Here is a 26,798-nt window from a genome sequence, read left to right on the forward strand (position 1 = left end):
TCTTTTTAATGCCTAATGATTCCACCTCCTGTCCCTTCTGCACATGCTCTGTTTGAGCCTAATGTCTGGCGTATCCCATATGAGAGTCAGATGTGTGTGAGCAGGTAGATGAGCTTCAGTGGAGCACTTGGCTTGTCTGGACAACACTTTCTTTTTATATTTTTTTTACCCAAAATATTTTTTACAAATGGCAGGAGCGATCATAGAGAAGATGAGCACTAAAAAGTTGGTTTTATTTGTTTTCTTCATTTTATTATTCCAAATATTTTCCATCTTGGTTGGAGCATTGATATGTAAGTAGATGATTTTTTTAAAACATATTTTTACATTTGTTTGCAAATAATAATGTTTTCTAATAATTATTTGGAGTAATTTATCTTATTCAATCTTTGTTATGTGCATTTAGATGTTACTGCACTGCAGATTCTACTCAGCCAGCCAATGAAAGCTGGCGACATTCCTTTAATGTTCTCAATTATTTCCTCACTGTTTTCTATTTTCTATGTATTCTAAAAACTAAACATTTATTTAATTTAAATTCTTGATTGCAAGCAGTTTAGCTTGTTTCTACACCTGGGTGAGCAGTTTTGCATCTTTTATCTTGTAGAGTTTCCATATTTAACTATATTTATAGTTTTTGCATGGAGTTTCTTTGCACCTACTGTATATTTTTTTTATTGTTTGTGTGCTTTTGAGCTACTCAGCTTGATTGTAAATGCAGGATAGCCCTCAATGATTTCAATTTTAGGAAAATGAAGTCTAATTAACATAATTTTTTGTGTTGGAAGCGCTCTGAAAAACAAAATTTCCCAATGCTCTTAATGATTAAGCTTTAGTCTGTCTTTTTTCATAATATATATCTGATTTCCTTTATGATAGCTCCCAGTCCTACCACTGCAATCAGCTACTTGGCCACCAAATGCATCAATTTCCACAGGACACGTGCTTGGCTCATGCCTTGGGGCTCAAATCGATGCCAGCAGGTCCACAGTTTTGACGACCCTCTGGCAAAAACGCTCGATGCCAACGACATTGTTTTTGCTGTGCATGTACCCCTACCCAACACTGAAATGAGTCCGTGGTTTCAATACATGCTGGCTGTTCTGCAGTTTGACATTGCATTCAAAATGATAAATCAGATTGGTAAGACGTGTGTCTTGTCTTTGTCAGAAATGTAAATAGCGTAGTTTCCTAGTTACAGTGGGTTTCTAATAAAATGAGCAATTTTCCTGCCTGTGTAGAAGATGATGTGGTCATCACTATCGATGCCCGTCTGGCGTACAGGGACGACATGACGTCTGAGTGGACCACAAAATTTCACTCGGTGGAGCAAAGGCCACTCAGATGCACATTTGCAGTATCCAAGGTAAACCTGCATGACTTCATGTTATACACAGAAATGAGAAATAGTTACACTTTTCTCTGCTTAGTGAGGAAAAACCCAGTGTTTTTTTCAGACGTATGAAAACGAAGGGCGCTTTTATCACTGTGACCCAATACCATTCATGGAGCTGGGAAGTGTAGCCCACAAATATTTTTTAATGAACCTGCGTTTGCCAGTGAATGACACAATGAACGTTGGCATCGGGGAAATAAAGGACATCCATGTAGTGGTGAGTATAATTTCTACATGTTAACTTCTGTTATACGGCATGTTGTGTTTGAATTAATCTCCAAAGCTAAAAATTTGGCACTCTGACATCTGATGTCCCTCCTCTTCCTCAGGGCATCCACCAGAATGGAGGCTTCACCAAAGTGTGGATCAGCATGAAGACTGTGTTCAGTCCCTGGATATCAGTGGCTACAGTTTGGTACTGGTACAGGATTCGGCTCTTGGCGAGACCTCCGGTCCTTTTGGAAAAGTATGTTTTGGCTAGCCTGCATGTGGAAAGAGAGATTAAGAGTGACATTTTAACATTTAAGTATATTTATGAATTTTATGTCAGAATACTGAGTTGAATTTTAATAATTTCTCAAATGATAAAAAACAATGTAATAATAATAATAATAATAATAATATTACTACTGCTGCTCCTACTACCACTAATAAGAATAAGAATATTTAATTTTGAGCACTTTAGGTTGCGATTGCTGCCTCTGCGGACTGATTTTATTGAGATTTTATTGCAGACTGAAACAAAATCATCTTATTTAAAAGGTAGAGTGAAGTTATACAATACAGCTACTTGTAAGGAGCTCCTGGCTCTTTTATACTCAATGAGAACTTAAAACTGCAAGTAAACCTTCTGGCATACTTTTAAGAGCTTGTTTTTCAGAAGTCCAACATACTTTTGTGTAGCATTTCCAAGCAGAGGAAATGAAAAGTGTTTGATCTAAGTGCATGATTGCCTAGAGCTAGGTCATTTCTCCATTTGCAATAGAGCAGAAGGAGTTATTTGTCTGTTAGAGTGGATGTAAGTGTTTCTTTCACTGATGTATTCGTCCTGCTCAGGGTGATTTTTGCTCTGGGCCTCTCAATGGCCTTCCTGGACATGCCGGTGGAGTGGCTGTCCATGGGCTTTGAGTGGACATGGATGCTGCTGTTTGAAGATGCCCAGCAGTGCGCCTTATACTCTGTACTCTTCTGTTTCTGGATCATCTTCTGTGGTGAACACCTCATGGTTAGCAGGTCTTTCTTTGCTGCTTGCACATTTCTCTGCACCTTCCTGCCAGTTGTTACTTATTCTTTCATTCATTAAATCACCAGGACCAACGTCAGAGGAATCTCCTCTCAGCTTATTGGTGGCAAGTTGGGCTTGTGGTGTTTGGATCTTCTGTTCTTCTCATATTTGACCTGAGTGAAAGGTAAATGTTTTTCATTTTTTGTGTTATTGGTGTGGATTTAATAAAAAAAGTAAGTTGTTTTCTCTCTTACCGAAGGGGGGTTCGTTTGAGCAATCCATTCTACAGTGTGTGGGCGTCAGAATCCAGGAGTAAGTTTGCAGTATCCTTCAAATATCTATTCTTTATTATAAAAAGTAATTCAGCAGTCAGGCTACCATTAACATCCAAGATTTTTTTCTTATCTGAAACCACATATTACCTTCATTATTGTGGCAGGGATTTCTGTTTGCCTTTATTTCTTCTCCCTGTGTCGCATGGTGCACTGCGTGTTCAGAACCATTAGTGGGAAATTGCAACAGCTTCCTACAATGCCAGAGACTCGGAGACTGCGCTATAAGGTTTAATTTTATATCAAAATCACATAAGAAAAAGTAGTGAATTTGACAAAAAGAAAAAGCTTTTCATTCACTAGATTATGCAGAAATTCTACTTACTTTACTGACTGTAGGTGTGCTTTCCCCCCAGGGTATTATTTTCAGGTTTAAATTTTTAATGCTGGCAACACTCACATGTGCTGCTCTCACCATCATCTTCTTCATCTTAAATCAAGTAAGTTTTAGCCTTCTAAGGAGCAGCAGTTTTAATTGCAGTTTGTTCTTCTTTAAAATATGTTTATGATTTGTTATTTGGACATGTTTGGGTTTCTTAAAAATTATTTCAAATATTCTTATTTTTTCAAATAGGTCAGCGAAGGTCATTGGCACTGGGGAGACTACACTCTCCAGGTCCACAGTGCTTTTCTTACAGGAATCTATGGCATGTGGAACCTGTACGTTTTTACCATTATCTTCCTCTATGCCCCCTCACACAAGCACAACAGGAAGAAGTTAGGAGACACTCAACACACAGGTGCGTAACAGTTCTGTTGTTTGGTCAGAATCCAGTTTAGCGAACCGATGGCGAGAGATATTTGCTTTGTAAATATGCTGGAGGTGTTTATCTGAGATTATGTTGCAGATATGACGGACAAGTCCGAGAGCCAAGAGACACAGCTGACCTGTGGAGAGCAGGGGCCGACAGAGGTCTACAGGATCACTGGGAAGGTGGCTGAGGAATAGCTGCTGGGCTTGTTTCAGGATATTTGTGGTGTGTTATCTTTTAATTTGATGTTACTTGCCAGAGTCTTCTACACTATTGAATGTACAAGTGAGCCATTGTACAATACTGTAACCTTTAACAAGTGAACAGACTGGGGAAACAAAAGCTACAGGAAGCTACAGTATAAGGAAAAGTGAGGAAAGCTTGAATATTCAAAGTTAGATTCACTGGAAGGTCAGACCTTAGAGGCCTCCAAAAGCTGCTTATTTTAAACTTTGTGACCGTGGGAAAAATAATTAAAGCATGCTATAAATTGAAGTTCTTATTGTTATCTAACAGACATCTTCTACGTGGTATGACAGGAAATTTGTTAACTTGTGACTCCCCTTATGTGACTATGTTGTTACAACCTCCTATAATGTAGATTTGTTTCCTTAAACTTGTAATGAAAAGAAAAAGTGGCCAATCTTTTCACTCTTTGTATCTTTGCAAAATGCCAAAATAAATCTAAATCCTTTGTTAAATACTTGGTTTAATACTATATATATACAGTGTATGGCTCAACAAAGTGCATGGACAGTTAAACATTTCTTCACAATTTTTCAGGTTTTGTGCACATTCAGTCTAAAACACAGATACAAAATACAACTTTAATTTTTTTAATGTAAGTAGTGAAAAAGCATTGTGTGAAAGTATTATATATATGCTTTCTACTAATAAAACAGTGCTCAAATTGCTTATTTCAACTTACTTTGCTACTGAATGTTTCTGGCGTTTATTACTTTATGCAAGAATGAGCTTTCATGACATGCAGCGTAAGGTTGTAACAAACAAATGAATTAAATCATACATCTAGACCAGGGATCTCAAATATGTGGCCAAAGCACCAGAACAGACCCATGTAGCCACCAGATGAAAAGTCTGAAAATTAGTCTGAAGTGTTCATTTTATAGACGTCTAAGATATTTCCCATGGCCTGCCAGAGATAAACCAAAAAAATAAATAAAAAATTAGGTGTTTTTTCCAGCAAATATTTGATTATATCACTGAAAATTTCCTGCTTGTGTTTCAGTACATCCACTGTTCTGTTTGTTTTTATTTATGGAGCAAAGTCCGGGTAAAAGACTGCTAGTACTGTATCTGTAACTTTAGACATTTATTTCCTTGATTGTGGTTAAAACCCGAGGAGTCCAGCTAACAGCTCTCTTTATCTACAATAACAGCATTTCTTTAATGCGAAAAAAAACAAAAAACCCTGAGGCCTTTTGTTGGAATGGCATGTAATTTTCTTCATCATCTCAGACTGTTCATCTGCAAGATGCTTTATGGAATGTAAATGTTTTCAGAATGTGCTAAAACCTATACTAGAAGAAATGGGAAGAATTTTAAAAATGTTTATTTGGTTTATTCATTTTTAGATTATTATGTAGTTGCTTTATTGGTCAAGTCAGTAGATGAAGCTCTGAGAAGTCCATGAATTAAATTTGACACCACTGAGCTAGATAAGTAAGTAAAATTAGTTGATTTGCTTACCAGTGCTTCAGGTATGTCTTGGAGATATATATATATATGTATATATATATATATATATATATATATATATATATATATATATATATATATATATATATATATATATATATGTATATGTATATATATATATATATATATATATATATATGTTGTTGTGTCCTTGGGCAAGACACTTCACCCGTTGCCTACTGGTGGTGGTCAGAGGGCCCGGTGGCGCCAGTGTCCGGCAGCCTCGCCTCTGTCAGTGCGCCCCAGGGTGGCTGTGGCTACAATGTAGCTTGCCATCACCAGTGTGTGAATGTGTGTGTGAATGGGTGGATGACTGGATATGTAAAGCGCTTTGGGGTCCTTAGGGACTAGTAAAAGCGCTATATAAATACAGGCCATTTACCATATATATATACACATGTATACATATATATACATATGTATATATATATAAACTTCTCTGGGTATTGACAATCAGGAGACAAAATTAAAGGGGAAAAAAAAACCTATTTCTGACTAATGAAAAATATTTGTATTTTTTATTTATCAAGATTACAAAAACCAAAACAAAACCGCACTTCATACTGAAAATATATTTATGGCAAGTGCAGGATCATTTTGAAACGTGGACGTGGACACCTGGATTTCTACATTTTGAATATCTCAGGTGCAGATGTAGCACAATCAGGATCCTATGAATTACCATCTGTATAAGCCACCGACAGGGGGCGCTGTTGCCTTGTCCAAAGATTAGGAAGCGGCGTGTAGTCCTGCCTAGCAGCAGCCAACAGCAGATGACTGAGCGCGTCTCCCGTCACTGCGCTTTCACCTCCACACGGCTGAATGTTTGTTTAATCCGAGCTGAAACTTTTCAGTCGACATTTTTGTCGAGTTGCGAGAGCTTCGTGTGGGATTATTTCATGGCTCGACTTTGAAACCACCACCCCCAAACAAACAAAACAACCACATAAAAAACAAAAACAAAACAAAGGAACAAACCCGGTTTTGGATCCGAGAGGCCAGGTGAGTATCAGTACAGAGATTACATAAATAATCTTTCTTCATTCTGCTGTGTCCACACTGCTGCTGCTTTTAATAAACGCCAGATGGTAGACTGTGACTTCCAGTCCATTAACCTGAGGCAACAACCAGTGTAAACACGAGGTAAGAGTATGGGAAAGAACACTTTGCAGCTTTAAATGGTTGGCAAATTTTTTTTGTGCAAATACATGGTTAGTAAACAGGTGTTTCAATCAGCGGTTAGGATTCTTTTTTTTTTTCAAGAGGAGACATGAGTGATGTCATGGCGATATTTCTGAGAAAACATGCTGGATAAATCTCTGTGAAGGTCAGCGAATATTTGAGAGATTTACAAGTATGATGGAATATTACACTTCTTGGAAAGCCTACCTGCAGCAGGGCTTTCTTTGAATTTAACAGCGCCAGTATTACAACAGTGTGAAAACACTACAGCGTGTTGTGGGAAGTTATCATACTGTAGGTTATCAGAGCGGGGAAACTGATGCTCTTCTTTTTAAACGTAGTTCAGTAAATGTGAGTGAAGTGCTTTATTAGAGCTGCAGTAAACAGTAGATTAACATAGTCTGCCTTAAATGTTTAAACTTCTCTTTAACTCAGACGTGTTTCGGGAGGAGTTGCTGTTCTTATAGGAGTAGCAACACTTCATTATAATATCTGACGTTCCAAGCGGTGTATTTCTCAGGTGAATGTGCTCAGCTAAAATCTGAATTTAAGATGTGAAGTCGCATTCTTAAAGCCTATGCATTGCACAAACTCTTGGACTGGACTTTTAGTAATGTAGATGATAGACTGATTTATGATTAAAAAATAACTGTAGAGTTTAGCTTTTATTTAAATGTTAATAAGTGTTTAAGAGTGTTTTTAGTACTTACATTTATTTGGTATTAATCCCTTTCTGATTTCTGATCCGTTTACTCCACACAGTATCTGTTTTGTGGATAATATGAAGACCTGCACTAGTCTTTAGTCTTTTTTTCTGACTTTGAAGACTGCAGAAACAGAGTAGAAGACAAAGAATTGCATATGACTGAGTTGTGCAAAAGCTTCTGACATTTTGCAACATCCAACTGTCAGGAAAACAAACATGCCAGCAATGATAAAAGGAAGTTTGAGGCACATAATTCCCATGTATTGAATCAGTTAGAACCACTTCTGGATTCCCATCTCCAATTACTACAGAAAATTGGCAAAACTAGTCTCAGTTTACTAACCGAGCTAGTAATCTATTAACTCTCAGTTAATAGCTTTTATTGTTTGTTTTTGTAGCTAATGAGACAGGTAATGATGATCATTTTAAATATGTATTGATCAAGATTTTTAGTACCAGGAAATCCATCTGCAGTATTCAGCAGTGTTTTAGTGTTAGTCTGTCAGACTTTTTAAATGAATAAAGGGATGCATTTGAAAATTTTGCATTTAGGGGGCATTCAGTTGAAGCTTTTTTGTTGAGCAAATGTTCGGTCCACCCCAAAGGAAAGTGCAGCATGCCAAAATCTAATATAAAAATTGAGTGTAAAACTGGCAAAGTTTTGATCAAAACAGCTGTCTTTTACACTGCATAAACAGATGCTACATATTTTTCTAAGCGCTACACGTGTTTACTTTCTTTCAGTAGTATGATGACGTTTCTGTGAGATAATTTTGGTATGGCTGTTATTATTATTGAACCTGTGAGCATGTTTGTGGAGAGCATGCAACGTAACTCTGTGTGTCCATGACAAATGATTTTCATCTTTCAGGAGAATTATCTTGTCATGGCTTCTGGCAGTCCAGCGTGACTCCACCTGAGTGCATTTGTGGTGCTGACGTGGGTATGGTCATGTTGCCTGGTTACCCCACACTTACTGGTGCAGACCTTAGCGTGGTTTAATCTCGTGAGAAGGTCCCCCCCTACCCCCCTTCTATCCCTTGACTCAAATTCCACGCTCAGCCTCTGGGGAACTCGTCTGTGCGTCACAGCTCTGGTCACAAAGACCTTTAGAGAGAAGTTCCAGTCAACACAGCACAGTCGCCGCCGGCACCCTCGAGCTGTTAGTCCACAGCAATATGTGAAAAATGTCCTCCTGCTTTGACGTATGTCAGAGCTCTCTTAGCCTCCTCACTGGAGCGTGTCGCAGTGATGAAGGTATTATACCCTCAACGAGGAGAATATGTCGCACGTAAGAGGGCTGCTTAGTGCACAAGGCATTAACTGCTTATCAGCAAGTGATGAAAGGCTTTCACAATTAGCTTTCAATGACTTTACCTCTCAAATACTTTCCATTTTTAAACCGATAGTTAGTTACATGCACCCTGTAATTACAGTGTTGACTCTCTCTGTCTTCAAACAAGATGCGGCATTTCTGAAAACTGTGTGATGGCCACCAGGCAGTGTACTGTTCTATTTAAAGTTATTAGATTAGAGAAGGGCTTTTGTTATTAATATTGTAATATTCAGACCTTCTACAATAAAACCAGTGTAGCTCTTAATCAGTTAATCAAAATCAGACCGTTGTTCACACAGCAGCTGTTTCCTCCAGATGTCATGGAGACAGTTAAAAGCATGGACATTTAACAGATATTTTAATGCAGGGAACTAGTCAGCTACAAGTTAATTGATGCAGGTATTCATCAAGCAGCAATTCATAAAGGTTCTGTAAGTGTAAGGATTCCCTTTTTTTCCAGTTTAAACCTTTATAAAAATACTTAGGATTTATGTCAATATTCGGATAAATAAATGAACAAAGATGTCACTTGGGATTGTGTATTCTTTTACTATTTGTCTACTTGGAAAGCAATTTTGAAATGAGCGCCCTATAATGTAACATTTCAGAATGAAACGCATGCACAATATTTAGGTGGTTTGATTGAACAAGATGATTGTGTAGTCAAATAAACTCTCTGTATATTTGACTATAACTGCTGTGCCACTTCAGTTCATTTATCTGTCTATAAACCATAGATGGTATGTAGAAGATGGATGTAGCCACCATGACGTCATCTGTTTTTGGGATTCCACATGTTGAAACCTCAGTCCTGGCTTTTTTCTTTGTTGGATTGGCCCTGGAGGTTGTTGTTTTATCCAAACCAACTCACGCTCTCGTCTCTTACTTCGCCTTACTTGTTGGCTTTCTTGTTGCTCCCAATATTAGCATCTTAGAACATTGCGTGTTGAAATTTTATTACTTCTGCGTTCTCATCAAAGATTCCTTTAATTTTCCAAATTATTTCCGCCGAACATCTGCTGTAAACTCCTTTAGCGGGAGCAGAAATTGCAGCCTCATTGTTGTTTTTCCCATCCTTGTGGCAGGATTAACATCTCATCTGCCACGTCTCCCCCTGACCCGCAGAGCAACACACAGACCCTGTGTGACAGTAGCCAGGTTACTTGTTCGTGTCACCCTGTGTCTGATCTCAGTGACATTTTGGGACTTGTCATATTGCTGCAGTGGGTTATTTATAGACACGTGCTTCGTTGAGCAGTTCTACATGATGTACAGCTCAACTGACAATTGCATAAACCAACTCCAGGACTGTGTGTGTGTGCTTTGATTTGATATTGAACATGTATAACTACTGTAAATAATGACTAAATAACAGTTACACATTTAAAGTGAATCCAAGTTAATTTGTGCGTTTGAATAAATGGTACCTTCAGTATGAATGTTTGTCCCCAAAAACTCTACTACTCTGTGCAAAAACCTTTTATGTTGTATTTAATTGTTGCATTTGTTTCAGTTAAGAATATTATTTATATGTTAATGCTTATATAGCAACTCTTCCGAGTATTGCTCAGGCTTGAAGAATGTGTAAGATGAATTACTACTGTGGAAAGAAAATAATAAACAGTGGAAAGTACTAAAAATATTTGAGGATATCTGTTCCTTACTTTAAACCACCAAGTCCTGCCTCTTCTCTGTTGTTGGGACAAACTGCCCAGACACAAAGTTCTCTGACTAAAGGACTGGCCATCTAACTGGTCTCACTGGAATGTGGTAATGAATGCAAGTAGAGCAGTGGGTTGGGTATACCCCACCCACCACTGCTTCACATTTTGTCCTAAATGATGTGGAAACTAGTGTCAGAGGGCTAGCATTCATTAATTACACCGTGGGAGCTCACAGCTCTTTGTTTGGCCTCATCTGGAAGAAATGGTAAACATGAATCCACGATTGGCTAATTTTTTGAAAAATAATATTTTCTTTGCTTTTTCTTTCCAGATTTATGCTGCCCACTCAGACAGAAACACCAAGTACATGCTCCCTGAGAACATTTCGCACACAGGTCTGTGTCCTTGTTTATAGGCTGCCTCCCATCTTTAAAACAACTATCGCCACCAGCCATTTCTGTAATTGCAAGGTGGCTCAGGTTGCAAACATTGTTTCACCAGCCTATTCATTATTAATTAGGCACAGCCTGTTTGAGTATTTCATATCTTCAGACTTAAGGACCATCTGTGAGGTGCTGCCCTCTTGTGTTTAGAAAGAGTCTACACTGTATCTTCTTATATTCTTAAATCATAGGGGATTGCTCTTTAGGATTATGACTTGGGTCCTACATTTACAAAAAGGCATCACAGGTGTGGAATTTGTAAGATACAAATACATGCTACTGATTACATTACTGGTAATGTATGCTTCAAACACAGTGAAACATAACATTTATAATTTGTTTCACTTAACTGTATGAAATTGGATCTTACTCACCCCTGCCCCTGTTTTCAAGCATCCAACTTTATACTTGATAACCCCTTTAATATGAATTTACTGTGAGGGCCTTAAATGGCCTATTTTCTGAGTGGTTCTTCATTTAATATTAGAGGGGAAAAATGTGAAACATTACTAGATTCAGGCCAGAAAGAAGAAAGGAAGAAAAGCCTGTACACGTTTTGGCTCCAAATGATATCAGTACTTAAAACATTTCTACAAAATCATGATTTAGATCCAAAGAATCTTCTCTAACTAGAAATAGAAGCTGTTTTGATAGCATTAATGAATTAATTTCTCTAAATAATTACCTATGATTAGGTGCATTGGATACTTACTTGAACTAATGTTTGTTATTTTCTTGGTCAGGAAAATATGCACCTAAATATAATAAAAATGTCTTGGCTAATAACTCAGTTAAAAGTATATTACACATAATAAAAGTCTCAGGTTTGCCAATCAATACACATGTACTAATAAGGAAACAATCTGTTCTTTGTTACTTGTATCTGTTTTAATTAAGAGATCTGCTGCTAACACAATATCAATCTAGGAAATGAAAGAAAAAGCTAGTTTCAGATTAGTTTCTCTGTGGATACCTTCTTACAGATAGTTGTATGACTCAATTCTACAAATTTCCCCCACATGGTGGCAGTATTATACAGTCTATAGGTTTGTCCTTATGTTAGGCATGAGATAACCCTTTCATTGCTGCAGCATATTGAAGGTCTGTTAAATTAATAACTGATGTAGAAACCGCTTTGTTTTTCCTTTTTCGCTTATGCCATTGAAACACTGAGAATCTGAAATGTCCCACACTGGGACCTCCATAAGCATGCACATCTGCTCATTTGTTGCAGCTGTGTTGGGACTCTTGTGTGTGAATACTCATGTGTTGTGCAGAGTGACCCTGTTAAGAACTTTGCATTTGTTAATAACGTGTAGGTTTTTTATTTATTTATTTATTTTTTTACATGTTTGTGTAGGGGTACAACACAAACCTTTTGCCTTTTATAGGAACCTGTGGGTGTATAGTGAAATTTATGGTGTGTGTAATGTAAACTACTGTGCAATTTGTGGGGGCAGCCCCTCAGGAAATAAAAGCTTTAAATCAGTTGTAGGTCCAAAGTAAGTACTTTGAAAAATATGCATTCACCTGAATTTAAATCAAACAGCAAGTGAAAAAAGGTGACCCAGTCTACATGCAGGTGTTAAACAAAGGCTCTTTTTGCCTGTGTGCAGGTGTGTTATTAATTGGCTGCAGGGCCTCTGTCTATAGTCTTTCCACTGTGCTAACAGAAACCTTGTGGGGCAATGTCTTGCATTTGGTGGGACTATCTTGGTTCCTCAATAACTGCTTCAATTTCTAACACCTTTTTTTTTCTTACTGAGCAGGTTTAATGTGAGATCTTAACTGAACACAGCAGTTTACTGTGCAAGCGTCAGGATGCATGAAAATTGGGGCTTGGCATTTTTTGATTGACAGTGTGTGTGTTTTTATATGTGTAGGAGGTTTTTTCACATTTACTTAATTATTTCTGCACCCACGGGAGATCCCAGGCCTCTTTAGTCATGTCCTCCATCCTGTTTCGTAAGCGCCTGCTCATATATGGGCATCTTCCTTCCTTCCTTCTCCTCTGTTGCACTGTCTACTTCCTGAACAACAACCCCACCCCTCCCTTCGAATTTCCCTCTCACCCCACAATCACTTACTGTACACGCAAACATGCACGCACACTCCTACTCATGCCGGTTAGCAATGGGCTGAGGCAGGAGTGGCCGGCCCCTCTGCAGGAAGTAGTTTGCTCACCAGATCTCATGCCGGGTAGCACTTATTTTGTACTTTGCTTTGCGAAGTTTTTTTTCCTCTCATGTCGCACATTCCATGCTTCAAGTTGTTTCTTGGAAAACGTATTTGAAGTGTATGGGAAGTGAATGCGTTCGATAGCATTTCTTTTTCATCTGGACTTTCTTTTGCACTGGTCCCGTGTTCCCAGAAACTGCAGTGAAACAGAGATTTAAGTTCTAGTATTATTTATGTACCTCTAACATGGACTGGCGTTCACTGGGTGGCCTTTGATTGCCCCGAAGGCTTGCAGATGCCACTTGAGATTAGCTCTTCTATCTGCAGAACTATAATGTAGACACATGTTGGCTTTGAAGTAGGACAAACAGATTCATCAAGTTTGCAAGTCAAAGAACATAAAGTCTCAGAAGTGTGCAGCTGGGGCTACTTCAGCCACTGATTCTACTTGCTCCTTGTTTACCTGTAAAACCCTTTTCAGTGGGAACCATATGCATTAGACTAATACTATAAATCTACTATGTAGTTTATTGTTAGCACAGGAACCTTCTCCATGGCATGCTTTGTGAGAATAAAACAGAACGTCCAGTCTACCCATCATTATGTAGACATAAAGCCACAAATGAATTATTGCTACAGTTTCAGATGTGTAATTACAATGCCGCCCTCTTGTTGCTCCCGATGAAATATCAGCTTAGTCAACAACTAGGTCACTGCATATCCAGTTTCCATCAATAGAATTTTCATGCAACTGCCATGAAGTTTTGCGCACGCATGCATGGTTCAAGAACTGAATACATTCTCCAGTCTGCAACAACAGAGTTGTTTTCTAAAGATGAACTGAAAGATGATCCACTGCCATTTCCTTATAGAAAAAATAATTGTAAATAATGGTTAACATGGTAAACATGATCCGTTTCAACATTAGCATTATGTGGGTAGGTTAGCAAGATTTTTGTAATTACCCCAGTTGTGGACTGTGTACATCCTCATGGAGATACTAACACGGCAATAGGCAGTTAAGCTGTGTCCACACAGGAAGCGTTCAGTTGTCCCTGTACTGCATATCTGATGATGTAGTAATGATCTTCATTAATCAATGCATGCAGCTGTCTGCACAGGCTCCATGCATTGTTTAGCTCCATTTCTGTCCTTGGTACACATAAATGCAACTAAAGGCATATTTTTATCCTGCAAACCTGCATTTTTGTTTTGTTTTGTTTTTTGAGCATGCAACTATAGTACCTGTCCACTCCAGCTATAGTTCATACAAAGCATGGGTGACTTTCCCTTGTAGAGACAAAGCAGCAGCTGCTTGTTTTCATATGTATCTGTCATTGTACATGCTACTGTATAGAAGGTATTAGAAAGTGCTTCTGCATAGCAACAAATGTGCCCCGTTTAAAAAAAAAAAACAACCCAACGCTCTAATCATGGTTTCAGGGCCCTGACAATAAACAGTGCACACAGGCTGCTTTATCTGTTCGTGTGCTGTGGTGTCCACTTTGAGACGCTCCTGTGCCACATGTCTGCCAGACGAGAATTCCAGCCACCCTGATCTTTGCTGCGGAAGCCGTTCAGGGAGTGTTGGCGTCCAGTTAACAAACATAAGGGTTTGGCAGTTAAGAGAGGGAGGCCAAGCAGCCGTCGGGATGTCATCCTGCCCAGAAACTCTGCCTAGCCACTGGTTGCATGCCTGGGATTCTTTTGTACAAGCTGCTCTTTCCTGCTTTGATTTTTTTTTTTCCTAAAACATTTTCCTCTACCAGACAGTGGCACAGCGAAATATTTTCCAGTCCAGAAATAAGTTGCTTTTAATTGCATTGCCTTACAAGTATACACTTGGTGGTCTGCGCTGCTGTAAAAATGTGCCTTTGATTGACATTCATTAGAGATGAAACAGGGTGGTATGCAGCTCAGCACTGCAGCCACGTTCCAATGCAGTTGCACTGTTCTCAAAACAAACCGCTCCAACTGGTGCGCACATACTTTCCCTGTGAGATCCTGGTCGGTGCTTTGAATGAATGCAGCATTATAATACTCCAAAATGCATGACTGAAAAAGGCTCAGCCACCATCTGAACTCTCTGCACTGGACCGGGTTTGACTGTCATATCATGTAGGTCATGTAGGCAGACTGAGGTAATCTTTTGGGAAGTTAAATTGCTTATTTTGGATAATAAGCAGGTCGCTATTGCATGAAACTACAGATTTCTGCACTTTTGAAATCGCAGACCTGTCTAGGTCTTTGTAACTTAATGACAGCATAAATGCTCTTACTGATGTAAATGCTTAATTGCCAAGAGATTATATATTGAAAAGCGCTCTGTTTAGCTTTCATTGTTAAAATCGAAGCAGCTGTGATTCACTTCTCAACAGTGACACAGCAGGTCAGAACATGTGGCAGACAAACTGACATTGAAGTTTTGAAGTTGCTGAAGATGCTGAGAGTGAAATGCAAGTCAGTAATGAAATTATTCAAATTTGGTGTTCAAAAGTTGCTTTAACCTTACTAAATGTATGAAGAGTGAAAAAAGAAAGAATGAAGTGATAAAGTAATTAATTTTTAAATGCAAAAGGTCAACCTCACTTTATAATATTCTGCAAAAATGATTTTCTGTCCGTTGTGCATTGTTTAGGAACTAGAGGGGAAAATGTGAACTGCAGCTTGACTGGTTGGTGGCGGCAGTAAATCCTGTTTATTTGGTGTTTTAACTGTCATGACTGGAAATGAGCAGTATCACTGACTGATCTATTGCTCAGCATGCTTCTGACATGAGCCATGATGCATGATGCATGACTACAACACAAAACCTACACTACATTGTAAAACCTTGTTAAAGCTGCAGTGCATGGAAATCTGAAGTCTTATAATCCCTCCCTTCAATGCTTTCTCTTTGGAAAGACGTACTACAGACTTCATTGTTTCTGTCTTGGAAATGAAGGCAGGAGGGGTTGCAGAATTCTTCTTATATCTTACAGAACTGGAATGACAATATTAATGGTTATTATGAGATTACTGCACAATGACGCCATGTTTAACCTCCTAGGACCTGCCGTCCACATATGTGGACATCACATTTTGGGGTATTTCGACCAAAATACTCAATGTTGCTCTACAACGGCCTGATATCCACTTATGAGGACATTATACTGCTATCGAAATTTTAAACGAATATCCTCATGTGGCTCTTATTTTTAAAAAAACAAAACAAAATTAAGGTAAAAAAAAATCAGGTAATTCTTTGTTTTTACATTCATCGGGCCCCAATATGCCCAAATATCAAAGAGAAATTAAAAATGCATGTCGTGGAAGAGTTCGGGTCTTAGGAGGTTAATGGTAGAGCCAGTTAATGTGAAAGTGAGAACTGATTTGCCTTGTAGACTCTGAAGGTCTCTCTGTCCTTTGCCCAGTCAAAGATATGTGCCCTAACTAGTAAAGACATGCTTTTATTTTCATTTTAGCTGTAACTATGTTATTAATGTAGCTGGCAAACATCTGGTGTCTATAACAAAACAACTTTTGTAAGTTGATAGAAAACAAAAACAGAGCTGAAAGAGTAACTCGCATACAAACTTAAAAAGGTATAAAATATGATTATTATTTTTAATTTCTTTTTCAGGAAATCTGTTGAACAAGTGTATTTGCTTAACTGCGCTTTATAATTGCTCCTGTAAAATACATTTAAAATATTTATGATTGAAAGTGTGACTGTTTAAGGTGACACATTATAAATGGACAAGTTAAAGACAAATGCTTAACTAAATAAACGAATGTACTTTCAAATAGTAATTTTGTTCTTCTTCTTCTTATTATTATTTGGGTTCAGTCAAAATGTCCACTGAGATTGCAGTTGCATTCAGACCAGTTAAACTTGAATTTCCGTGAAAACTAAATCCTCAGTGATGTGCTGTATAGGTTTTTGTCATCCTGAAACTTTCCCAAATGTACTTTGCCTCCTTGTGCAGAGATGGGCGAAGTGGATGTTTCGAATTCTTTCTCAGTTAATAATACCTGTTTCATTGCTCTCAACTCAGTGTATGCAAACTCTCTGGTAATAACGTGTTAGTCCAAAGGGCAGATTAGTAATGGGTTAGGACTGCAGGTTTACAATCAGGTGTCACGAGACATAAGCTGCAAGCACTTGTGTAGTGTCCCTATTAGGACACTTTTGCACGGTGTCCACCCTATCTGCTCTTACGTCTGCAGCCTTGTCTTCTGCCTCTCCCACGGCTGTTCATTGTGTGCTCACTCAGCTCTGGGGTGCTCTAGAGTTCACCGGAGGGAGAAGAAGAGGGAGGTGGGAGAGTTGTTAGTGTGAGGTCAGAAGGCTGTGTTTTTCTTTCCCATCCCTAGCCTCTTTTTATGCCTCTCTGTCCTTTGTTCGTCATGATAAGCAGTCAGGTGGCAGCAGAAGTAGTCTCCCTGTCAGCCACTATCACTTAACACCACCTTCTCTCACTAGTGGGCATGTTTGATTACATCATGCGATTATATCAACTTCTCTACAAAAACCACAGGAAGCTCTCATTTGACTAAAAACCAGACTCATTTTATTTGTGCAGACAGTATTATATTTGCAGGTTGTAATCTGCCATGCAACGTGGTATGCCATACCAGAATAAATTTTTTGGTTGCCTCAAAATCTAGCATGCACCCAATGCATGTTAGAGTCACTGATTATTGACAACAAATTTTTTTCCAGTTTATGAAAAACCAGAACATCAGCTTAGCATAATAAAGAGAAGAGTTTTTCAAACTTCAAGTGTTTGTTTTAGATTTCAAAAACACCCATAAAAGATGTAAGCTGCTAAACTTGTTTGTGTTTGATATTGGTATGGAGATACAGTTACTGTATGTGTAAATATGTGTTAAACTTAGCAGGTCTTCAGGTCCAGCTTTCGAAGCTCAGCTTGCTCTGTAAGTCATGCCATGTAGTCAAACAATGTAATGCAATAAATATGTGCAGTCTAACTGTCTAATTATCGCATAAATTTGTTAATAAAAACTATATATATTTTTTAAATGGCTCATTAAACAATCCACACTTGCATAGTTAAATTAAAACATTTAATCGATTTGTGTTTACATTGCTCCCATCACTCAAATGTGACCTGTGAGTGCATCAGGTTTTGTTCCATTGGCCACTTTTGATGTAGGATGGACTACAGATTCTATGTTTCTGACTCAGATCTGTCTTGCTTGAGTCTGATTCCGTCACAGACATGACATATATTTCGGGAAGGGAAGTGCTGTTTCTCAGATGCTTATGAAACATTCTGTGTTGCATCTTGTGCAATTGCATTCTTTGAATCGGCTGAGAAATTGCTACCTTAAGAGCATAGAGTTACTGACGGTTTCCCATTGAGATCCACCTGATCCGGTTCATGATGCCCACTTTGAAAACGCCTCATGATGTGAAGTCTAGAACAAAGTAACCAATAGATGATGCTACAGTGGCTATGTTCATGTACAGTTCTTGCTTAAAAAATTCACACAGTATTTGAAGTATGTTGAAAGAATATATTTAAATGTAGTTTAACATTTACTGACAATCTGGATAAGTACTTCAGACACATAGATTTAGCTTGATTTAGTTTTATGTAGGAGGTGTGATAGTGGAGTCATCAAAAGAAGCGGGGTGGCACTGCGCCTGCACATGTATAGGGCTCAGACTTTAGTGCTACACCACTGATAACACCAAAACTTTGAGTCTGCAGTCTATGTGCTGAAATCAAGCACATTTAGAGTGCTTAACTTATTTTAGTTGTAGATCAGTTATCATCCCTGCTTTTTTAAATTGCAGGATGGAGTTCTTACATGAAGATAAACTGGGTCTCATTGAAATGTCCTGACAAACCTCAGGAGGAAGGGGTCATTTTGACCTTGGTAGCAATTGCGAGCACAGCAGCTGATCAAATGAATGAATGTGTTTGCTGATGTCAGTTACAGAATAATCATCTTTTCTTTTTTTTTAAAAGTGAAAGTGACTAAAATTTAAAAGCAACAAATCATTAAAGAAATAACATTTAAAAAAAATGAGTAGTAGCTTCAGATAAACTTCCCTTTTTAATCCTGGGTAATTGGAGCAACTTTCCACTGACCTGCTTTGCATTGCAGTGGAAAAGAGTAGAAAGGAGAGTAATATCTGAAAAGATGGACACACAAATCATCTATAAAAGTAATGGACTGCATTGTCTTTGCAGGAGTCTTTTGCACCCTCCACAATATAAATAAAAAATATACTAGATTAGATTTTTACCATCATTAGACTCAGAATTAGACTCAGGATGCTCATAATTTCCTACACGTTCTTACCCTTTTAATCGCATGCTTTCTTTGCAGAAAATGTGCACTGAGCATTGATAAAATGTATGCTAATGAGTTGCCACAAAATGTGGTTTCTTATTTTGCACTTTTTTTTTAATGGTTGAGTGAAGTGTGAAGTACTGCCTGCTATTAAATGTTCTCAAAATTTTATTTTATAATAGAATGTATATAAAATGTTTAAACCTGCCACCCAGTAGTAAAGGTATAGTGAGTTAGCCTTCCTCTCTGGCAGAACCAGTAAAGAAAGAACAACCTTTGCATGCATGTAAGCTAATAAGTGTATGTGTGATGGTTAGGCATGCTGTGTGGGGGGAAGTGGGGAAAAGGTGAGAGCACTGTGTGTTGGTAACCTTGGAGGAATGGCATGGAAGTGTCAGCTGAATGTGTAATGGTGATACAAGGGAGGACGACCTGCTGACGTTTATCCTTGAGCAACAGAGCATGTAAAAAAAAAAGTTGTAGATTACTTGGTTTGACATGTTATTCAACTGTTCATTCACACCCCTGTCTGTGTTCAGTATTGCTGTTTTTGAAGCTAAATGTGAAGCGTCTTGTGATGTGATGCTGCAGTTTAATGTGGACTGAGAGGAATTTCCTTCTCCCTGTTTATTTTCCCACAAAGTAGGGAGTAAAACGGGTTGGTCTTCTTGCAGAGAAAGAACCCTTTGGAGCTAAATGCATCCATTTCTGTTCATGAATAACAGGGTGGTGCAGTTGGTTAGAAGTGTAAATGCTGGATTATTTAAACAATGAGAGCTGTGACTTGTACGTTGGGTGCCATGTGAGAGCTAAAGGTGGTGCGAGACTGAGGGGTTGTGGGTTTACTGAATTCCTATCTGGTGAGCGGTGCATTGGTTTCTGTCTAGACAAAGCTCAGTTGTCGGGGAGACCCATGCAGATCCAGGACTGCCCCAGGCTCCAGGAAGTATTGGTGGGAGAGAGTAGGCTGTTATTTTTTTTTTCCTCCATCCTGCTCACTTTTCTTTCCTTTGGGGATTTCAGCAAATGCAGCCTATTGCTGAGAGTGGGGTTTTTTTTGTTTTGTTGGTGGTGGTGGGAGTTTTTCTCCCATGATCGGGTGGAGACAGCTTGGTGCATGTGTGCAGTGATATCAGTGGCATAAAAATCCCACTGCTTTCATGTCTCACACTCACCAGGAAATAACATCCTGAATACTCACATTTACAGATGCATACACACTCAGCCACTTTGTGTAGGGCCCATCACAGTTGGATCACAGTTAGAACATTTTTACAAGTAAAACGGGTCTTTAGCTTTCTGATTATGGACGTCCTTTGTGTGGCTCAATTGTCTCTGAGTGGCTGTTTGCAGCAAGATAAGTCAAAGACGATGACTGTCTGTGAGCAGACAGAACTAACTAAGGGTTCATTAACTCTTACACTCAGCCATGCCTTGAGGGCTCTTTCCTGGAGCCAAGACAGATTCTTGTCTGGAGGATTTAGGGTTGACAGCAGACTTATTAACCATTTCCAAAATCTAAGTGACGATAATAAAGTCTGGATAAACACAGAAATATCCCTGCAGACGCCCCGTCCCCTTCAATCTGGATGTCTGGCTTGTCTGGAGTAGGGCGCTAGTAACGTGGTGTCAGGGAGGATTGGGCGATTATATTAAAATGTTAAACTTTTCACTACTGTCAAACAAAGATACTGAATACATTTCTTTGCACTACTTGGGATCAGTAGATAGTTGCCTTCTAACTTTAAAATGAACAAATAGGTGGTAAAAAATGTGAGTGCACACTCTATAACATGTCTTTGTGATGACTCGGAGTTTGTCACTAATTTTGAAGTGGAAACTCATGTGTGCTATTTCAGGAAAGTTCATCATTTCAGATGCTAGTAACAAGACTCAAATGATCGTTTAGTTCACATATTGCAAGCGTAACCCCCGCGAAAGCTTGTGCATTATTGTCTTCAAATACATTTACTGTATGCTGCTTAAAGCATATGTTGGCTATAAACTACATTTCCCACAATGCATTTTGATTGTTTGAACATCGCTTTAAACAATCGGGGGCAAGCGGGAGAACATCTAGCTTAATGTGATGTACCGCCAGATCTGTTGTTTGAATATAGACAACAGAAACATCAGAATCTCAGTTAAAAGCTCATAAAACCATTTCAACAACCACCAAAAAGCTAAATCGGCAAACAATTAACGAACAGGTGCGGGAAGCCAACATCTCCCAGATTCCAAAACTACAGATTTTGTCACTCTCCAACCAAAATTCACTGAACCAGCAGCAAAAGGAGACGACTACTTTACACCTTACGTTTGAAAAACATTGTAATGAATTCCCACTTACTTTGGCTGTCTTCCCTCACAGCTTTCGCTCAGTGTACTTTGAGACCAGTTTCCCATCAAAAATCTCTATTTTCTGCCTTATTTGCTTGCTCATTACGCATCAGTTTATCATTGTGTACAGTGTTGTTGGCCTCCTTTTTTTCCTCCAAAAAATGACATCTGACAAGAGAGCCTAATTTCTGCTATTCAGTACTAAAGAGATTTCAACTTTCTGACAGATTTCTTTTCTTTGTCGCAGCAACTTTTTCTTTAAGATGTAGAAAACAGTCAAATATGTGGCTTCAGAAAGGGGAGTTTCACTTCTCCGGCCCGCTTAAGATCAAAGTGGGCTGTAGGTGGCTCGCAATGTAAAATGAGTTTGACATCCCTGATTTAGATGGAAAACTTTTTTAAGTTAGCCATCAAACAACTGTTGATGGATTGCAGTCAAAGTGGGTGGATGAAAAAATCAACAAGTTTTTAAAAAAGTGTTGTTTCAAAGCTCTTTTTATTACACATGTTCAAAGTGAGTTTTGCAACAGGTTTGCATGATAACCCCCACCCACATTAATTTCCATATTAATAGCAACAGCTGCTGGCTGGCATGTTGTCTTGCATCTGGCCGTCCAGATTTAGCTTCAGACATGGTGGGGTAGTTCCTCTTTTGTCCGTCTGTTGCTCTTCTGTATTTGTCAAATAAAGGCAATATCTCCCAAAGCCAAATCTAATTTCTTTGGAAAATAATCAAAGCAGAGGGAGGAGGAAACTGAATACAGCATGATAAAGTGTAGTAGAAGAGAGCAGCACCTGGTTTGGGGCTTTTTAGCTGCTTGTCTTTCACTAAATTCCAAGTACATAAAAGACAAGTTGCCAGAACTTCAAAGAGCATTCTAATCTATAGATGTCATTCACTGTACCTCTCCACAGGGTGTGTATGAAAAAGACCAAGATGAACTTATTTCTCAGGGAATCAGAAGCACATTAGTCAAAGCTTTGAACTTTTAAACGGCTGCGCCTGTCTGCAGGCTGTGTGACCGAACATGCACACGCTCTCAAAAGAAACCTGTTTTTCCGCGCATGGGGCCCAGGTGGGAAGAAAGGACAGGCAGACGAAAACTGGAGTGAAAATCTGTTGTCCTAAATCTGACCTCACCCTTGGTTTTAAAAAAAAAAAAAAAAGAAAAAAAATCTGCATGCCAGTAGTTCAGGAAATGGATGTAAAGTAAAGTGAGAAGCTCAGAGAGAAACTTGCAGCCTGTGACTCAGCGGCTCAGAACCCCGATCTCCTTTTTAATCTGCAGCGCAAACACCGACACCTTCTGTGATTCTTTTCATGTCTGCTGACTTCACACAGTTAGGTGTTCAAAGCTTTTTGGACAACACCGCCGACGCCTTTAAAGTCTGTCACCATCAAAGCTTGTAATCGATGATGCTCATGCACACATTGAAATGTTATAGCATTAGTCATACAGTTTGCCTCCTCCAACACTCAGAAGAGACGCTGTGTGTTTGTCTCTCTTTGGGAGGCCTCTGTCTCTTTCCTCTGCACGCCTGACTGGGCAGTCTGGTTCCCTGATAACATCAGGCTGTCTGAGATTAGTGCTCATGAGGGCGCAGTTAAACTTGTAAAAGCTCACAACTCCTGTCCCAGTTGCCTCTGCTGTGAACAATGCAAAAATAGCTGTTGTGAGTGTGGCACAATACTGATAGCCTGTCTGCATTGTCACTGTGCCTCTCAAATGAGCCTAAGCCTCAGAGCTTATTGTAGAGGCTGCCACAGATCCTGGCCCAGGAGTAGACTGTGGAGCCTGCCGGGGTTGTCTCAGTGTAAGGGACAGATAACAGAGGTGCTCTGTGTCCCACGGAGCAACACTTTTGTAACTGCAGCTGATAACTAATCATACAGGACATGGTTAGTAGCCTGCCTTTAGTTGGGCAAAACAATGAATAACACCTTTGTATGCAATAGATAGGAGTTAATGAAGCATTTGTTCTTTATTGAAGCAATTAAGTATTATAAATAGTGATATATTGCAGCAGAGTATTGAAATTACATAGTCCATCCAAAGCTGTAGTTGCTCCCCTTTGGCTTGTAACATTGCACAGAGATCTGCCTGACCAAACACTCTTAATGGCTTACTGACATATTATCATATGTGTGCTGAATCCTTCAGATCATCAAAGAATTTGTAATGTTAGACATACACAGTCCGAGTAAAGACAAAATGAAGATTTGAAATGAAAATATGATTTATTAAAAGCCAAAAAATATCCAAACCTGGTCCTTTGCGAAGAAGTAATTACCCCCTAGACGTAATAACTGGTAGCGCCACCCTTTGCACTCTATCGTGTTTGTGATAGCTGTGATAGCTTCTTCGCTGATATATATATTTTTTTCAATTTAGCCACTTTGGAGGGGTTTTGAGCATCTCAATGTGATTTAAGTCCAGACTTTGACTTTTACATATTTAAAAAAAAATTTATTCATTTAATTTGCTGGAGTATTTCAGAATCATTTGTACTTGGTAAATGGCCTGTATTTGTATAGCGCTTTCCTAGTCCCTAAGGACCCCAAAGCACATTGCACCCACATTCACACACTGGTGATGGCAAGCTACATTGTAGCCACAGCTGCCCTGGGGAGCACTGACAGAGGCGAGGCTGCCGAACACTGGCGCCACCGGGCCCTCTGACCACCACCAGTAGGCAACGGGTGAAGTGTCTTGCCCAAGGACACAACGATTGAGACTGTCCAAGCCGGGGCTCGAACCGGCAACCTTCCGATTACAAGGCGAACTCCCAACTCTTGAGTTGCCCAGCTTGAGCTTCAGGACATGAGCTGTTTCTGTGTTAGTGTTAGTTTCATGCCAGATATAACAGGACGCAAACCTTCCAGAAATATTAACTTTTGTCTCATCAGTCCACAGAATCTATTCATCAAAATGTTTTTTTCCGTGTTGTTTTTGGTCAACAGTGGTTTTCACCTTGGACCTCACCAGTAGATTCCATTTTTGCCCACTCTTTTTTTTTAATTTTTTTTTTTATAAATATTCTGAACACTGACCTTAACAGAGACAAGTGAGTGCTGCATGTCCGTAGTTCTGGGTTCTTTCTTGCTCCTGGAGTAATTTTGGTAGGCTGGCCACTCCTGGGATGGTTCAAGGTTCTTTATTTGTCACATGCATAGTTATACAAGTATAACACACAGTGAATACTGCAAGCAGGCGAATTCTGTACATTAATATGAATAGACATCTGACTATTTTACAGGATAGACAATATAAACATGTTTAAAATTAAAGGAGTTGAAATGTACATTGTGCCTGGGTTTAGAGTGTCTGGAAGAGAGTCCTGTCTCAGTCAATTATAGATGATGTGAGCGGGCGGGTGTGTGTGTTTAGGGCACGGATGGCTTGGGGATAGAAGCTCCTCTTGAGTCTCTCTGTCCTTGCCCGGAAGATGCGGAACCTTCTACCAGATTGCAGAAGTTGGAACAGTTTGTTGCCAGGATGGGACGGGTCCTTCAGTATCTGCGCTGCTCTAGTCCGGCATCTCCTGGTGTAGGTGTCCTGAAGCGGGGGGAGAGCAATCCTGCAGCAGCGTTCTGCTGTACGGATCACTCTCTGGAGAGCCTTTTGGTCCTTCACACAGCTGTTCCCAAACCACGATGTCATGTTCTGTGTGAGGATGCTCTCCACAGAGCCTGTATAGAAAATCCTGAGGATCTTTGGAGAGACCCTGAACTTCCTCAGTTGTCGTAGGTGATACAGGCGCTGCCTAGCCTTTTTGGTCTGGACCTGAATGTGGGCAGCCCATGTCAGGTCTGAGGAGATGTGGACACCAAGATACTTGAAGGACTGCACCCTCTCCACTGGAGCTCCATTGATGATAATGGGCTTGTAATCTCTGTGCTGACCCCTTCTGAAGTCCACCACCAGCTCCTTAGTCTTCACCACTGATCCCAGTTTTTGTCATTTGTGGATAACAAATAAAGAACCTTGAACCTTGAACGGCTTGCAATCTGGCTATTAGTCTTTCCAGACTAATAGATATAAATAACATTGTTTCTCATTTGTTCTTTAGATCGTGGTATGATGTGTTGCGTTTATAGATCTTTTAGCTTACTTCATATTATCAGACAGGTTCAGATTAAGTGATTTCTTGATTCAACAGTATTTGAAATAATTACACTTGTGTCTCTATTGAAATTGAGCTCAGCTTTCCAAACAATATGGTTAATTAATGAGTTAACTCTGAATTGAATCATCATGTAAAAAATGCATTTTGTTTTTATTCCGGTTATCTTTGTCTATTGTTGTTATTTGTTGATTATCTGTAAGTGTGATGAATATTAAAAAAAGAAATCAGGAAGGGGGGAGTGCTTTTTCATGACACTGCCACACTGTTGACAGGCAATGCGTCAGTTCTAACCCAAACCCTGTTATCAGGATGAATACCCTGGTGCGTGTCCTGCTTGCACTTTGTTTATTTTCTCCACTTGCTGATTTGCTTTATTTTTCAAGGTCCTTTTCCTGTTGATTAGGGTTAGGAAAATACTGTTTTTCAAGTTGAAATATGCCCTCTCACAATAGTAACCTTGCTTGTAGGAGTTTTCCGTTACACCCACATATCACTAATGTCATCACCCAGTGCGTAAGGGTCCGGAAGCTAACCTTGTTCCTAAATGAGCCATGTGAGCTTATTTAGTAAAACAGAACTAAAAGCCTGGGGATGAGAATGAGCTGAATCGATGCATAAAAATCTAGAGCTGTAATTAGCCTGAAACATGCAAATCAAAGACCAGCAAGTGGGCTGTAAGCCAGCTAAATAACAGGCTTCAGTATTCTATTGCAGTGCTTCTCAAAGCACGGAGGCATGGAGACACTGCAGGTTGGGCGCACATGCAGGTGGAAGTGCATCACCTTGGGAACTCTTACAGTTTGGTTTTCTGTTACTTTTTGTTCTCACTAGCTTTTTACTTTTGTGGTTACTCTCATAACTCGTGTTTAAAAAAAAAAAAAAAAAAAAAAAAAAAAGCTTAAAATTGCTCACTTCACAGTAACTCTGTTTGGAAATGAAAGCCACTTCAGTAACCCAACCTGCCATTACCCAGTGCCACAGGACAGGACACTTTGTACCTAAATGAGTCACAAATTTAATAAAATACCACTAAATGGTGCCTGGGGAATGAGAACGAGGTGTATCGATATAACGGCGCAATAAATCTC

General features: G+C 39.2%; 2 protein-coding genes across 3 annotated transcripts in view; both read left to right on the forward strand.

Annotated features, from left to right (window-relative positions):
- The first annotated feature begins 166 nt into the window (after window positions 1-166).
- On the forward strand, window positions 167-4,372 carry LOC146680509 (protein wntless homolog). Its single transcript, XM_085448610.1, has 12 exons — window positions 167-293; window positions 880-1,143; window positions 1,242-1,366; window positions 1,458-1,613; window positions 1,726-1,862; window positions 2,453-2,621; window positions 2,708-2,805; window positions 2,881-2,948; window positions 3,043-3,182; window positions 3,310-3,393; window positions 3,528-3,693; window positions 3,802-4,372. Exons 1-12 carry the CDS (start codon window positions 188-190, stop codon window positions 3,900-3,902), a joined length of 1,614 nt encoding a protein of 537 aa, XP_085304736.1. The 5' UTR covers window positions 167-187; the 3' UTR covers window positions 3,903-4,372.
- Window positions 4,373-6,359: 1,987 nt separating this feature from the next.
- The window catches only part of gng12b (guanine nucleotide binding protein (G protein), gamma 12b), a 30,543-nt gene continuing 10,104 nt past the window's right edge, over window positions 6,360-26,798 (forward strand). The window contains exons 1-2 of one of the 2 annotated variants that reach the window (XM_085448933.1): window positions 6,360-6,426; window positions 10,644-10,707. The gene's annotated coding sequence lies outside the window, so the exon portion shown is untranslated. The remainder of the gene's footprint in view (window positions 6,427-10,643; window positions 10,708-26,798) is intronic. The other variant, XM_085448934.1, reaches the window with a different exon arrangement.

The sequence above is a fragment of the Copadichromis virginalis genome, linkage group LG23 (assembly GCF_057382275.1).
Source record: "Copadichromis virginalis isolate Kocher_CV1m ecotype Utaka linkage group LG23, C_Virginalis_male_GT1.1, whole genome shotgun sequence".
NCBI classification, from domain to species: Eukaryota; Metazoa; Chordata; class Actinopteri; order Cichliformes; family Cichlidae; genus Copadichromis; species Copadichromis virginalis.